Source organism: Gymnogyps californianus, chromosome 18 (assembly GCF_018139145.2).
Source record: "Gymnogyps californianus isolate 813 chromosome 18, ASM1813914v2, whole genome shotgun sequence".
NCBI classification, from domain to species: Eukaryota; Metazoa; Chordata; class Aves; order Accipitriformes; family Cathartidae; genus Gymnogyps; species Gymnogyps californianus.
In genome coordinates, this window is record NC_059488.1 from 10990935 (window position 1) to 11006485 (window position 15551).

Below are 15551 nucleotides of genomic sequence, written 5' to 3' on the forward strand. Positions count from 1 at the left end.
TCCCCTTGTGAGAATCGTACAAATCCTTTACCATTAGAATTTGTTCTGCACTTTCTGCTCTTTCTCATGAACATGGATCAGCTGCAACTACAGGGCTGATCTCAGCGTCTTATGGGAAGTTGAAGAACAACTAAAGTAATATGCAATTTATTTTTAATGGTCTTGCAAAAGAGCATGGTTACTAATTTGAGAAGAAACAGACATTGCAATTAGGGAATCTTTGCCATTCATCTGTTTTGTAAGATTGATCTGCATCCAACTGCTGCCAAAGCGTTACATTTCATTTGAGAAGGGATCCTTCCTGCCATTGCCTCAAACAAAAATGAAGAGAAACTGACCAACATTTCTCATTGTATCGGTATTTCACGTGGAAGAAGGGAGGAAGCAAAGGACTTGTGGCAAGTCTAGAAATGGGAAAAGAGCGACAGGGAGTTCCCTAGCCCACATGGGCCCAGCTGCCTCAGTTGTCATGACAGAGAGTGGCCAGTTGGTCAAAGGTCTGACATCATCCAGTGGCAAAGTTTCTAGGGATAGGTTTGGGAAGCGGAAGCAGAAATTACTGACAAGATTTTAAAAATAAAACAAAGTATGGCTACATTTGCTCTTCTCTCTTTCTCTTGGTTTGTTTCCAACCTCATTGATACTACCAGTCAACATCCCTTTAACAAGGGGCATATAACTATATTGGACATCACGCAGTTAGGGAGAAGGAACAGAAAGAAACTAAGTTACAGTTTTCTAGATCTATTTTGCTCTAAGGACATGAGGTACAATGTTCAATTCAGAAGCAAAAGTGCTGTATCATAGCACTGTAACTTCAATTGTATCCCAGTTAGGAAATTCTCAAAGCTAGAAACATACACATATGTATCATCAATTAATAAAAATTGAGGGCCAGGACGACATACTTGCGAGCTTTGCAGGAGACTTTTTTTATGTAAAAAGAGAAACAATTTTATGAGTTTTTCAAGACACTACAAACCAATCCCACTTGACTGACTTAATTTGAGAACAAGACTGTGCAGCGCTGGGGTGCTCAAGAATTAACTAGCAAGTCTGAAAGAAAGGAGAACCAAGATCTAATTGTACATCACAGTTAACACTGTAGGAATATTGCTTGCAAATGAAAACTATGCGTATTTACATGAAAATTAAGCGACTGTTGTCTTTTTAAGGCACAAATAACATAACCTATGGTGGCAATAGCCAATCTAGTTAGTACACGATGCACAATTAAAAACCTACTTCCCAATTAACCCTGTGCTGCACAGTCAGGGCATTTAGATAGAACAGTCTTAAAAACAAGTTAAAACGCTCTGTGTACCTCCTTCCTTCTTCTCTGCTTCATCTCGAATGAGAGGGGATGTAAGTATCACCTTCAAAGTTAGCTTGGGCTCCTTTGTGTTACGAATAATAATAGCTGCCTCATTTACATGCTCCTCCACGAGATACTTCTCTTCTGTAAGTTTCTGAAAGTCACCAAGAAAGATTTCAAGAATCTCCCAATCCTCTGAAAAGCTGCAGAATCTCTGTATGTGCATATGCCTCTTAACTAATGAGAAGCCTACGAGACATTGCAATAATAAGGCCTTGCCTCCCTCATTAAAAACAAACAGAAAAACCCCAGTAACATGCTTAAGAAAAAAGGTCTGCAGCAAGTTTAGTGAGAATACTAAGTAGTTCCACTATATTATCACTTTTTTTTAACAACTTTTTTTTTTTTTTTTTTTTAAATAAAGGCAGAAGCTGACTTTCATAGCTGCTAATATGCAAAATACCACCAGCAACTTTTGTTCTTAATAAGTACACACTTCTCTGGTAATGCTGCCTCTAAATGGAACAGCTCTCACATGCAGTATGAGCGACACAACCATAACTGTCAGTGCAAACGGACGACAGATTCCAGTGCAGGAGCTGCACCAGCTTGCCTAGTCCATGTACCTGCCACAAAGTACGACAAAATATACCTCAGCCATCTCTTACCAACCCTAAGATATTTTTCAGATGCCCTAGCAACAGAGATTTCACCACCTCTCCAAATAATCTGTTCTGATTCTTAGCTGCAGATATAATTTAGATGACCTATTTTGCAACAAAAATGCCCCTTGCTACAGTTCCAATTACTTTTCATCCTACCTTTGGTAGTCATGTGAGATACTGAATCGCTGTCCCTTTATAAATAACCATTAATGTCTTAAAACTTACACCTGCATTCGGTCTTGACTTTTTCCAAACCAGATAATTTTAATTACGTGGTTTTCTAGGTGCTCATTCTCACTCGGCTGATTTTCTCCAATTCGTCCATCTACCTCTCTCATTCCCTTTCCACAGAGCACTTGAAACTGGACGCAAGACAACACTGTCACCCGCTTCATTCATTAATACCAGCCCCAGGACAGATCCCTGACAACGCCTGGAAAACGTGACCTTCCTCTTCTGACAGCACACCAATAAATCAAGTGGTTTTTGAGTTGTTTTCAACAAACTTTTTATTTCTTGCTTAGATTTCTTTTGTGGATAATACTACAACTGCCTTGTAATTTGTTCCATTAACGTGCATTGTATCAGAGTTATCTCAAGTGACCTGTACCTGCAGGTCTTTCAGTAGTCCTTTGGGACCTCTCTCAACCTCCAAAAGTGCAAAGATAACCACAGATGGTTGAGTGCTAAAGCTATTCCTTGTGTTTGTGGGTTTGTTTCAGCAAGACCATATGGTTAGAACATATCTAACATATATTCTAACTTCTTTCCCTGTTACAATCTATACTCCTCCAGCTCCTTTATTGTTGGGATGGAAATGTTTAAGCATCTGCTCATTACTAGCCTTCAAAGTAGTAAAGCAGAGGCTGTTGACATCTCTGTACCTCATTTGCTCTTTTTGTCCGCTAATGGGCCTACACCTTCCTTCTCCCTCCAGTATCTGACGCATCTGCAGAACCTCTCACTGTCTTTTATGCCTATGAAAGTTGTAGCTTGTTTCACAAGTCAGATTCCTCTTACCTCATCTTTTCTGTAATCCCTTCCCTCACAATGCTTCCCCATAGGATCTTACCTACTTGTCCCTTGAATTTATTGCAGTCTTCACATCTTTTAATTACGTCTATTCTGTCGTTCTCACTTCTTCTGAGGCACACGCTAACTTTTCTTATCACTTTCAACCCTTCTCATCTCACACCTCACTACATACAAGTAAAATTTACTCTTTACTACTCAATAGATCCTCAGCATTTCAGCTATGGATAGGGCCACATCTGCAGGCACAACATTATCTCATTAAAACAAACCCTTTATGTGAACAAACAAACAGTGAGAACAAACCGCTGTCAAGAATGGTAAAACATGTACTGTCTACGTGGAAATAAACACAAGGCAGAAAAGCGGATCAGGAGAAAAGCAGATCAAGTTTGGACATGGTTTGGGGAGAGGCACTTGCAGTGGAATACTTTAGGGCACAGTTTCTCAGCAACAGTGTACGTCAGTCTGGAAGCTGGACTGATTATTCGGACTCAGAACTCTCTCAAAAAGGTATTATCCCTAGCTGCTTTAAAGAAACCAATATTAGCTGTAAGTGCTGCCTACTGGATGCCAACATCAGAATTAAATAGCCGTAAATTAAAAAAATTATGAGCTCATGATTAACACGAGCTAAAATGAGTGACCACCTAAAGTGACCTGTTCTCACTTCAGAAGTACAGAGGCGTTTATCTTGGAACAGCCCAAGCGAAGCAAAGCAGCTGCAGTGTAGAACTGAAGGCTCAGGCAGGGCACAGGGGACAACAATACAGACTGATGCACGTGCTCAAGCAGGGAAGATTTCTGGGACTGCAATTCAGCTCACGTTAGTGGTTGGACCAGAGAGCAAAAATCAGCTGGGTTAGTTACCAAAGAGAAAGGTTAGCTGCCATCACAGGAAAACTGACATCACAAATAGGGAGTAGGCAACAACAGGAATAACGTTAAATTTTGTGAATAACTACTTCATGTCACCACATTAAACATGTCACACACCCTAGATGTCGTCCTAGATTCAAAGCATATTTCTTTAGTCTCTATCACTTGTCTTTTTTCCTGGAAGAAATTCTAGCCTTTACCCAAATACACCTTGCAATGTTATCAACCATTGGTAGAGGACTACCCTAAATTAACTCACCTGAATTTGAGCTGGGAGATTGTCTTTAACTATACATAACAAGGTCTTTGTGGGTTTTTCTTTGCACATGAGAACCAGCTCCAGATCCATATCATCTTTTATCAGCAAGCCCTTTGCAACCAAGCCAATTCTCATAACACCGCACAACGTCCGACCACCTTGATCCCTGGAAATGAAACAATTTGGAGTAATTAAAATGGTATTTTCACACATTCAAAGTAATTGTATTATCCTATCACAGCGAGGAGATAAAACGGATGGGACTGATGACTGTGCTAAAGCAGCGTATCACTGATCAGAAAATGAAAAGCACAGACTCCTATGAAAAAATTAATTGAAGCACTGATTTGCAATTCACACGAATGCAGTTGCCTAGCTCAAGTCACAAAGCACAAAAAAGCCCAAATTCACTATCTGCAGATCTATCAAAAGAGTAGAATAATTAATCTAGAGGAGCTCTCTGACAGAAATCTGTTTTCAGAAGTGATCCGAGTTGTCTTTTAGTGACACTCCAACTTTAAACATGGCCACACACCTTTTCAATGTTTCTTTTAGTTGATCCATACATTCAAACCTTTATCTTTAAAATTATACACCAACTTCTGAAGTTTTAGCCCATACTACAAACTGACATTTCAGTAAAGCTTCTGATTTCCAAAAGTCTTTCAGGCACAACTCCTTCAACAAGTCTTACCACTGAAACCTACAGGAAGAGAGGCCTGACTACTAGTTTTTACTCTCCAGCTAAAGTTTAGGGGAACATTTAAGAGCCACACTAAACAACATTCAAAGCAACATAAGAACACTTCAGTTTTGAGTACTGAAAGACTGCAACAAAAACCAGTTTAGTAGGCTAGGATTGCTTAAAAACATCAAGAAAAATGCAAGAAATGCATCTTTGACAGTTCAACACCAGCTAATGCCACATGATGCATCTCACACCCGGTGGCACATCGCCATTATAAAACTCACAGAAAGCACATAATCAGTAAAGGTGGTAAACCACCTCAGCCAGAAACGCAACATCCCTGTTCACATCATTCTTACCATCCAGAGGGATGGACTGGATATAAAACAACCCCCCCGCCAAAAGCCCAGACCCAAAACCAGTCACACTGTGATCGAGAGTTATCACATAGATCCTAAGCTTGACTCAGAAGTATCTTCATCTAATAATTGTACTGTCTTTATCTATGTATTTTAAATGGAAAGGCAGGAACAGGTGCTTAAACAATAGACAGAAGAAAAGGAATGACAAAGAAAATGAAGTGACAATCCCAAACTAGTTACCATCCTTGGAATAACCAGAAGCAAACTAACAAGAACTGTTACAAAAGTAAACAACATCTCAACTTCTACCCCAAACTATGCTACTTTAACAGTATCTGCATGAAAACATATGAGAAAACACGGAATTCTTTTAGATATGGTTTGTAACTAGCATAAAGAAATTTTAAGTTATATATTTTTCTACAATGTAAGCCTCTTTTAGCTTGTAAAGTGATTAGTAAAACAATTTGTCCCAAACAAATGTGTAAATACACAAACTATTTTATATGTATAAATAATACACTGATGTTTACAAAAACTGTACTCTAAATTTATAACAGAGCACAAACATGAAAAATCCTGCACGCACACGTGTGAAAGCAAAGCTAGCCAACTGTCGCAAAAGCATGTATTGCAGGCGTGGATTTAAAAAAAAAAAAAAAGTTTTTTTCTTCCCCCCCCCCCCTTTTTTTTTTTTTGAAGAATCCATTCTGCACCTATTTTACCCACATCAGAAGATACCTACAAATGTCACCAGTAATGCTAGGAAGTCACCAACAAAACATACAGCACACTGCATACCAAGACAGACTGTTCTTCAGCAAAACACTGAGCTTAAATACCTTCCTCGAGAAGATGACAAAACTTAGTTGTCCATCTGTGGACAACTGTCCATCTGTGGAGAAGCAGCCTATCAATCCACTACAATTATTCTCTGGTGTCAATACAATCGCGCTGTCTAAAACCAATTTATATGTTAATTTATGTAAAAATATTCATGATTTTAAGTGTTTTGCTATTCTATTTGAATACATTTCACACCAAAAAAAGTCACATATCACAGCTCGGCCTTACACGAAAATGCCAGTGATCAGACTTGTGTCTGTTAAATATTTATTAGGGAACACAGAAAGCCACAGGCATCAAAATGAGGGACCATTTGTATATTTACTTTTCCAAGGCTATCATACAATGGTCTTCATGCTGCTGAACACTTCCTATGTGGATCAGTGTATTCTGAGCAGGTGGTGCTCCATTTAAACTTCATGTAGAGCAAGCAGTTTCTTTCAATAGCTCCCAAGCCCACAACCTTATCCTAGAGATAATCAAAGACAAGCCTAAATGTTAAGAAAGAAACCTGTGGAAAAACACTACTAATACATGCGGAATCTTCTGTAGAATCCACAACACTGTCGGGAAACCAGATCAAGTCATGAATACTTTCTGCTCCTCCCAGCCATACAAATTTCCTCAGTTAATATAGCACATCTCTTGTTTCTAAATTTAAGTACATCCAGATAGTCAGGTACAGCAGGGTTTCATACCTTATTTCCTGAATGCTACTCTAAAAATTTATAAGAGACTTGGAAATAACTAAGAACCACATCACTATGATAAAACAGGAAGCAGTATTTCACTTTTGAATTTTCAGACATACATCACTAGGCATTTAGGAAAAAACTGATAAATACAATGGTAATCACTGTCTCTTTCATATTAAGCCAGTAAACTATATTTTCAGTTTAAAAACTGATACAGTCTTCCTGATTCAGAGACAGATCTTCCTCCATTACCTGCACTGAACCGTATCTTACTCCAGAAGTATACAATACACAGGGTCTGTATTTCCATCTATTACTACTACAGTAGGCTATACTTCCATCATCCGAAAACGTAAACAACTTAACATATATATTATCTAGCAGGACACCAACAATTAAAAAAGGCCTCACAATAAACCTTTCACTGCTATAAAAGGTGTCAGAAAACATAACAAATATATATGAAAAAGAATACACTTTCTTTATCCGTTTTAAGATCAGAACTTACTGGGCAAAGCCCATGTAGCAGCAGACTTTCTTAATATTCCATGCATCATCGGAAAGGAAATGGAAAGAGTCCTTTGACTACATCTCTAGTGCAGGTTACACTACAGATGTTCCAGATTAAGTCCCAAGAAGTTCAGTGGAGAAGTATTATACCACAGGAAGAGCAGAGAACTGGAAGTCAGGTTTTTCAAGGCATGACAAATTGGCTGTTGGTCTCCTGGTGCTTCACTTCCTAATCTGTAACCTGGATAGATACTTACCTGAGTTGGAGAGCATGTGAAACAGATTATCCAGAAAGCACTGAAGAGCCAGAAGTTAAAAAGTTTTACACCAAGAAAATTAAAAAAGAAGCAAGCCAGTTGTTCCTGCTTCTTGCTCTACTACTGGAATTATGCTAGAGCAAAACTTGGCACCATGTCAGGGAGTAAATTGGGACATAGAGCAGATGTTTCACTCAGTAGAGAACCACATAATTGTACTTGCTTTGGCTGAGATAGAGTTACATTTCTTCACAGTAAGGTGTATGGGGCTATGTTTTGGATTTGTGCTGAAAACAGCGTTGATAACACATGGGTGTTTTAGTTACTGCTGAGCAGTGCTTACAGAGTCAAGGCCTTTTCTGCTTCTCACCCCACCCCACCAGCGAGGGGTGCACAAGAAGTTGGGAGAAGGTAGAGCTGGGACAGCTGACCCCAGCTGCCCGAAGGGATATTCCAGACCACAGGACGTCATGCTCAGCATATAAAGCTGGGGCAAGAAGGAGGAATGGGTGGGCATTCCGAGTGATGGCATTTGTCTTCCCAAGTCAGCATTACACATGATGGAGCCCTGCTTTCCTGGGGATGGCTGAACACCTGCCTGCCGATGGGAAGCAGTGAATGAATTCCTTATTTTGCTTTGCTTGCACACATGATTTTTGCTTTACCTATTAAACTTCTTTATCTCAACCAACAATTTTTCTCACTTTTACCCTTCGGATTCTCTTCCCCATCCCACTGGGGGAAGTGAGTGAGCGGCTGTGTGGTGCTGAGCTGCCTACTGGGGTTAAACCATGACAATAATGGAAGGTAATGGATCCTCAGAAAAGTTAGTTTGCTGGATAAACAATAAAGGTTATAAAAATCTTTTTTTGTGTATTAAACTGAAGGAGCCCCTAAGCTACGTGGCTGTGGACTTGCATTTGTGTGTTACAGGGACATATATTCGCTTATAATTGCTGAAAGGTTTGTTTGCTAAATGCAACTTCACAACATCACAGTAAAATAATGAAACAGAGAGCAACTGCTGCCCACATTGGGCTTATTACTATTCCCTGCACTCACCCTACGTGCTCCCACCTCAAAAAGTCCAAATATATCCATTTCCTTCTATGAACATTCATATGCAACAGAATCAAGTAACACTACGACTCTTATTTAGAAGGAAAGGAACCCATTCAGAGCAGTACAGTAACACATTATGAGGCTCAACTCACTCACTTGGCATTGCTTTCTGCAGCTTCCTCCTTTGCTTCCACATCACCCTCACATTTTGTAGACTTGTTCTTTTCATCCATCCAGTCAGAGACATGTTTAAGGGCACATTCTACTGTTGATACCATGTTCTGGACAGCTTCAAGTTCCTCTGGAGATGGATAAATGGTTGAATGTTTCACCATTACGTGGCGGTCATCATTAGCAAAAGATCGGATAGATCTCTGTTATGAAGCGGGAAACGGTGGGGGGGGAAGAAAAGAACAGATTAGCTGCTACATACATCTAAAAATTAAGCAAGCTGAATTTCATCTTTTGTTTGGTACATCCATTGTCAGTGGAAGTTGTGACACTGTGTGCGCTAGTCACAAATCTGGAAAAGGGAGAAATTAGGTCTAGGACTAGACAAAAACTCCGTACACCCATATACAGCTATGGTGGATACAAAATAGGGTCAAGACCCGTAGTATGCATTACTCTGTTTGCAATGGCTAGAAGTGGAGTTTCTACACCTTGTCCTTTCATGACTCCCTCCCCAATCTTTTTCTCAGTTTCATTGTTTTTCTCGCTTCTCCCTGCCCTCCCCCACCAAGCTTCTCTTTGAGAAGAGGGCATGGTCTGGCTGGCTACGCACAAAGTTAGAGTGCTGAAGCAGGGGACCAAAAAAAGCCTGAGTTTCACTCCCAGTTTCATTAATTGTCTCTGACTTCTCTCATCCTTTGACTAGCTTGTTTATTTACATTGAGCTTTCAAAGTCAGTGAGAAATCACTTAGGCCCTGATCTTGCCTGAAGGACCTGCATCTCATGGAGATACAAGCTGTGAGCAACAGTATTGAAAGAAAGAGGGGCTTCCCTACCCTGGAATACTAGCAGGAGTTAAGGAGTTCCTGAATTACAGCAATCTTTGTTGGCTTGTGTCAACCTTCAGCAGCTGGATAGCTCAGAGCAAAGAGAAGAGCCAGGGTCCTTATCCCAAAAGGTAACCTTTCGCAGTAGGGAAGTTTAGGACGTAAGTATCCCAGGGTGAGAGCAGACTGGGTAAAGCATGTTGAAAGGAGTGCAGACAAGGAGAACACGGAGAAGATTCCTATTTTGTAAAAGGCATTGATACTCTCCAAATACAACTTTGCATATTCTGGAAGTGCTGAGTGCAGCCACCTCTCCTCTATTTATGCTAGAGACAATGGCAACACACCTTAGAACAAGGCAATTAAATAGCCATTCCCTTATGGTTTTGTTACTGCTGCAGATGAAGTCATAGGCAACACATATTGCTGCGAGAGGCTTAGCAAACTGCACAGAGATTTACAAAGCCACGAATGAAGATGAGGATAAACTGGTAAGAAAAGACTGAAAAAAGTTCTTAAAAAAAAAAAACCAAACCCAAAAGAATAGGAAGAGATTACAGTGCTAATTAAAAGAGTCTGCAGTGAAACTCAGAGTCCTGATTGATACTGTTGAGGGTAAACTTCAGTGGTTGGGTAACTTGTGCTGGGAAGCTCATGGTTTGCCACACACTATCCAGATGAGACTTTTTTGATCTAAACAGTGACCCAGAGCAGCTGCGATCACAGCACAGACCTCTGGCAAGAGCAGCTCTAAATCTTGTTCTCTATAGACACATCAATCACTGCTGAAAGCCTCCCAGAACTTGGAATCATCAACCAAAACCCTGTGTTCCTCCTACACATTAAATACCTTAATTAGGTTTCATTTTCACCCCGACTTCATGGGTTTGTAACAGTACGCACTCTTAATGACAAAAAGAGCCTCTGAAGGATCTCAAAGGCCTCTGGGTTGAATCCTTGTTAAGGAACTGGTCATGAGTTCCTGGCTTATTGCATTCACTAAGTCCCTTCCATTGAAGGTCGATGTGACATCACTCCTTTCCTAACTTCTGTGCTCCTACTCAGATAGACAATTCAGGTAGTAAAAGAAATTCATCAGTCAGGGTCTGGTATTATCCCCAGTACTTTCATAGGTTGCAAAATGCTTCCAGGAGGTCCCTCTTGTGGCTTATCCACAACATGGGTACAGAAAGAGCTGCAGTTCAGCAGTGAAAACTGACAAGCTGGATTTATTGACTCACCCCCACCATCTCCAATCTCATGAAATATCAATTAGGAAAAACAGTAAAACAGGAACAAATTGGTAACTCCTAAATTAGAAGACATTTGTTTTCTTTCCTAATGAAGGGGGACTGACATGGTCAATTCTTCATTACAATTTAGGCCAAAAATAATAGCAAAATGGGACACTTTTTAAAATACAATATATTGACAACTCTGCTTTGTCAAGCATTCTTCCTCCCTTTGTGCTCTGTAACAGGTAAACGTCTCATCTTAGGCTGTGTGTTTATATATAAAAAAAGACTTATCGGCAGCAATCAGCTACACAAATGTTAGAGAACTGTATTTAAAATTTATTGCATTTATTCTCATTTCCATTCTCTCAGTAATAGCCTTAGAGGACTTAAAAATATGTATATATGCTTAAACTGCTCTCCACATGTATTTTTCAGGAACTGGGCAGGTTTATTGCCTTTTTGTGAACACATCCTCAGAATCTTACCATCACAATACTTCATACTTGCACAGCTTTACAAATTCAACATCTCAGGCATTCCCAATTTGCAACCAATACCATGCAGATTAGAAATGACCCCTCACTTAAACAATATACACCAAGTATATTTGACTACACACATTTTATCTACACTATTAACAAAGTGTGCACAGAACCACATTCAATCACACGAACACAAATAGGAATAATCAACACTTGCTTTTGTGAGGAAGAGGTGGAAGGGGAGTATCAGCATTTGGTTATGCAACCTGCAAGTTCAAGGTCACTCATGCTGTTTGCTACAGCTTGCTAATGCCAGTTTTATTAGAAAACCTTACGAGCATCCCCTTCGTTCATACTTAATAATTCATGTAATGCAGGCTCGCAAGACAACTCTCTGGTTTTAAGAGGCTGACAATATCAAACCTCATTTGCTTTGCTCAAAGCATGCAGTACCATCTCTAATTTAGTGCAAGGTCAGAAAATCCCCTTACTCTGGTTTTATCAGGCCCCATGCAAGACTGTCAGCAGAGAATATTTTTAATGCAACCCTGTGAAAGATGACAAATACCTACCATGGTTTGTTAGTGTTTCAGCTCTCTCTCCCTCCCTTTCTCCTTTTCCCTCCTCCTTGGTGTCTTTGCTAAGCACTGTTTTGCCTGATAGAACCTCTTCATAAGCCTCTCAGTCCCTTCACAGCTCAAGAGTTCATACAGCCAAGATGCTCTGGGAGTCACTTTCTGTAATTCACCTGCAAAAAGAGAGAAACAACTTGAAACCAGAAGAAACGGCATGTCAATTCCAATAAGTGTTCAATGCAGCACATTAAGTCAAACCACTGATTAAAGCAAGCAGGCTTCAAGATGGGGAGGCAGTCACTGAACCATTTATTCCTGAACAAGCAGATGTCACTGTGGAAAAGCAACTTTTTGTAATGTGCCCACACGTATGTAACGACTTTCCCATGCCAGTTAGAGCTTATCTCAGTGTGGTTTGTCAGCCACCTGGCAATCTAAGTTTCTGGTATGAGGAAGATGGGAAATCCAACGTCTCAAATATGCTCTATATGAAACCAGCTCAAGAAGTCTCTATTTTTATGCCGCATGCACATAAGGAATCAAACACACTATATTTAATTATCAAAAAGTAATTATCTGTTGAAATCCCCAGTGCAGCCCTCAATCCTGAATGTGTCAGATGCTGTACAACAAGAACTAAGACTTCAGGTGGCAATAACTGTAAGTTGTTATTTAAAGAGACAAGCACGTTATCACAAACTGAAGATGTAAGACTTGTGAGAATGTTCAGCTGAAATCATCCACACCGCCTTTTCTGCCCTTGCAGTGCTTTTCACAGCACACAACATTTAAAAGATCCTGCAAGAGCAGCCCTCCTGTACTAAACTAGGAAACAAAACACCAGCACTGGCAGCATAAGGAACTGCAAATGAACGCTCTGTAATACAAGAGAAGAGCAGAATAACAGAGCAGGTAATGTGAGAGAGAGGAAAGCATAAGTTCGTTGCATAGCAAGACATTCTAGTCCTTGCAGAAAATTCCTGTTTTGCTTTCATTGCACATATTGTTGCATCAGCTTTTCAGCAACGTTTTGACGCAATTGGAAACCCAGTCAGTAAATTTCTGCAGACTGACACACACACTCAAATGTTTTCCTTTTCTCCTATATGTCGATCCTCCTTCTCTAGCAATATGTTGCATATTGTCTGTTAGAAAATCCTGACACTGTTAGAGATTAAAAGCATGTTTGGCAACAGCAGAGGGATAGACGAGATGACTTGAAAGCCGAGTAGATGCTTAAACCTCAGGGGTGTGACAGGGAATAATTAAAATATTGCATCCCATAGAGATTTGAACATGCCAGCGGAAAGGCAACAACAAATCCTGCTTCACTATTTTCCTAGTTAAGAAGAAATCAAGCAGGTTTAAAGGACCAATAGCTTTGGCAGCAAGTGCCTGATAGTTGTTTGTTTGTATCTCACACCACTGAATTTGGTATGTGGAATTGGGTAAAACAAAAAGCAGCCAGACAAGAACACTGTGCAGGGGCCTGTCTGCTCCAGCAGCAAAGACTGCCAAGGAAGAAACCCCAAGAGAGCTAAATGCAGTCATACTAAAAATACTTGGGAAAAGCAAGATAATGAAAACCCTGAAGGACCTCGCTTCTTATCACAAAGGCTATATACCCTACCAAGGTATATTAACACTCTACCAAATTGCTTCCCAGAAGCAATCAAGGAAGGGGATGTTCTTTCATAGGACCAGATTCTTCTCTTATGAGATCCTGAAAACCAAGCAGGGGCAGCTGGGAGGAAAAATAAGCAAAGATTACTGCTTTGGCACTATTTATTCTATGAGCTAGTCATAAGCTCTTCCACACTTAATAGCCTTTCACCATCTCCAGAAGCAACCAGACTCTTTACGAGGTCTTTTTGTTTTGCTTTTCTGTAATAATAATATGCTTTTGAGTCAGCAGATGGCAAGCTGGAGAGACTTTTATGAGACATGTTTCTAGATCATCTATCTATTTCAAATTAGTTGTCTCTTCAAACTACATTCCAGCTACCTTCACATACTCTTCTTCCCTGTGACTCCTACATTTCACATTTTCAGTTTGCTGTCTTCTCTGGTAACTGTAACTTGGCAATTCCAGGCAGAGAGAAGGGCATTGGAATGTGTTGCTGACTTCAGCATACGCCCAGTACAATGTCTCTAGACTCCAAGCAACACTCCAGCCTGGCCTCCCTCTGAAGACTACTGCAAGCTGTTGCTTATCAGCTTGTACAGTGTATTGAAAGCAGATGGACAAAGATAGCTGGCTGAGCAAATTCTGGTGCTTCAGTAAATTGCTGAGCAGACTGTTGTCTAGAGGGCAAGTCTGCAAACTACCTCACAAGCTCTGGAAACAGACATACCTCAGGGTGCATTTCTGGATGTGCTGAGTGCTTTTCCGTGTTCTCTGAAAATCTGAAACAGACCGAAAATAAATGTTTCACAGCTATGATGGGGGTTAATCTTCTACTGGACAGATGAAGCAAAACCACCAACCCCTCTCAATACTCTGCCTCAAGCGGGTAGTAACCATCTTGTTTTCAAGACAGGTTCAAGTTTCAGTGACAAGTAAAAGTTGTTGGATGAAGGTATTTACGAGTTTGATTCTACCTGCCCTTTTTCTCAGCAGTGAATGGCTGAGGTCAGGGCACATACAGCTGAATTATGAAGGGAACTTTATTATAAAACTCAGAAAGCTGGGGAAAAAAAAAATCCTGAAAGTTGAGTTGAAGCTGATATACGATGTCTTTCAAGTCATTAACATCTTAAGAATATTTCACAGAAATGCAAACAGGAGTGAAAACCTAACATAGTTCAGACTTGGAGAGAAAATTTTCAACAAAAGCACTGAACAGGAGTTAGTTTACTATAAAAGTGCAGACACAATATACAGAACAAAGTACATTTGACAGCATGCAGAATTAAATTAAGGAAAACTAAAATCAAATCTGCTCCAACCATATGGACTAAGGCAGCAGAACATAGCTCAGCACCAAACACATCAGAAAGCATCATGTGAAGTGAGCAGCAATTCCATAAATCCAACAGTCTCATTTTACTACCAGGCTATAGCAGGATATTTGTCCCTGCATCCTCAGGGAAGTAACAGCTGATGCCCAGACTAAAAAACACTATATTAAAATGCATGGTTGTCTTACCCAGGGGCTGCCACCCACACTTGCAAAAAAATTTCTAGGAAAAGCTACTAGCACTATCAAGACCTCGGTGACCTTGAGAAAGTCACTTTACCTCTGTATCATGTGGCCCTAAAGTGTAAAACAAGAGTAAATACTTGCTGTCTCCAAACCAGGTCACAGAGGAGCTGAGTAGAGTCTGCAGTGTGGTTTAAAGTCACTGGGGATTTGACACATTAGAAATGTTATTAAAACACCATGACAGTCTAACAGTGTTTCCATTAAACATCCCATCCTTCACAGAGGAAGTTTATGCTTTGGCACAAGACAAACAATGAAAAGAATTTCGGATGAGGCCTTTGTAGTAGGATATATTCCTGCATCTGGCAGCTGTGTTCCCAAGAGACAGGCATTTAAACAGCCAGAAGTAATGAATATGCTTAGCTACCTTTGAGTGCTTGTGAACAGAAAAGTGAAAAAGCAGGAGAAACAGGTACTTGCACTCCAGGGGGACTGAAATGTAACGTCAGAATCAGGGAGCTATAAGCTTCCAGAAAACAGA

General features: G+C 40.2%; 1 protein-coding gene across 5 annotated transcripts in view; it reads right to left on the bottom strand.

Annotated features, from left to right (window-relative positions):
* Positions 1 to 15551, bottom strand: part of STRBP (spermatid perinuclear RNA binding protein) — a 53453-nt gene that overhangs the window by 22108 nt on the left and 15794 nt on the right. For 3 of the 5 annotated variants that reach the window (XM_050907682.1, XM_050907681.1, XM_050907683.1), the window contains exons 1-5: positions 14219 to 14260; positions 11862 to 12037; positions 8727 to 8944; positions 4151 to 4316; positions 1325 to 1469 (exon numbers count right to left, since the gene is read on the bottom strand). In XM_050907682.1, coding sequence (XP_050763639.1) covers positions 1325 to 1469; positions 4151 to 4316; positions 8727 to 8944; positions 11862 to 11864 — 532 coding nt within the window. In that variant the 5' untranslated portion in view covers positions 11865 to 12037; positions 14219 to 14260. Of the gene's footprint in view, positions 1 to 1324; positions 1470 to 4150; positions 4317 to 8726; positions 8945 to 11861; positions 12038 to 14218; positions 14262 to 15551 lie in introns of those variants that run through there. The other 2 variants (XM_050907679.1, XM_050907680.1) reach the window with 2 other exon arrangements.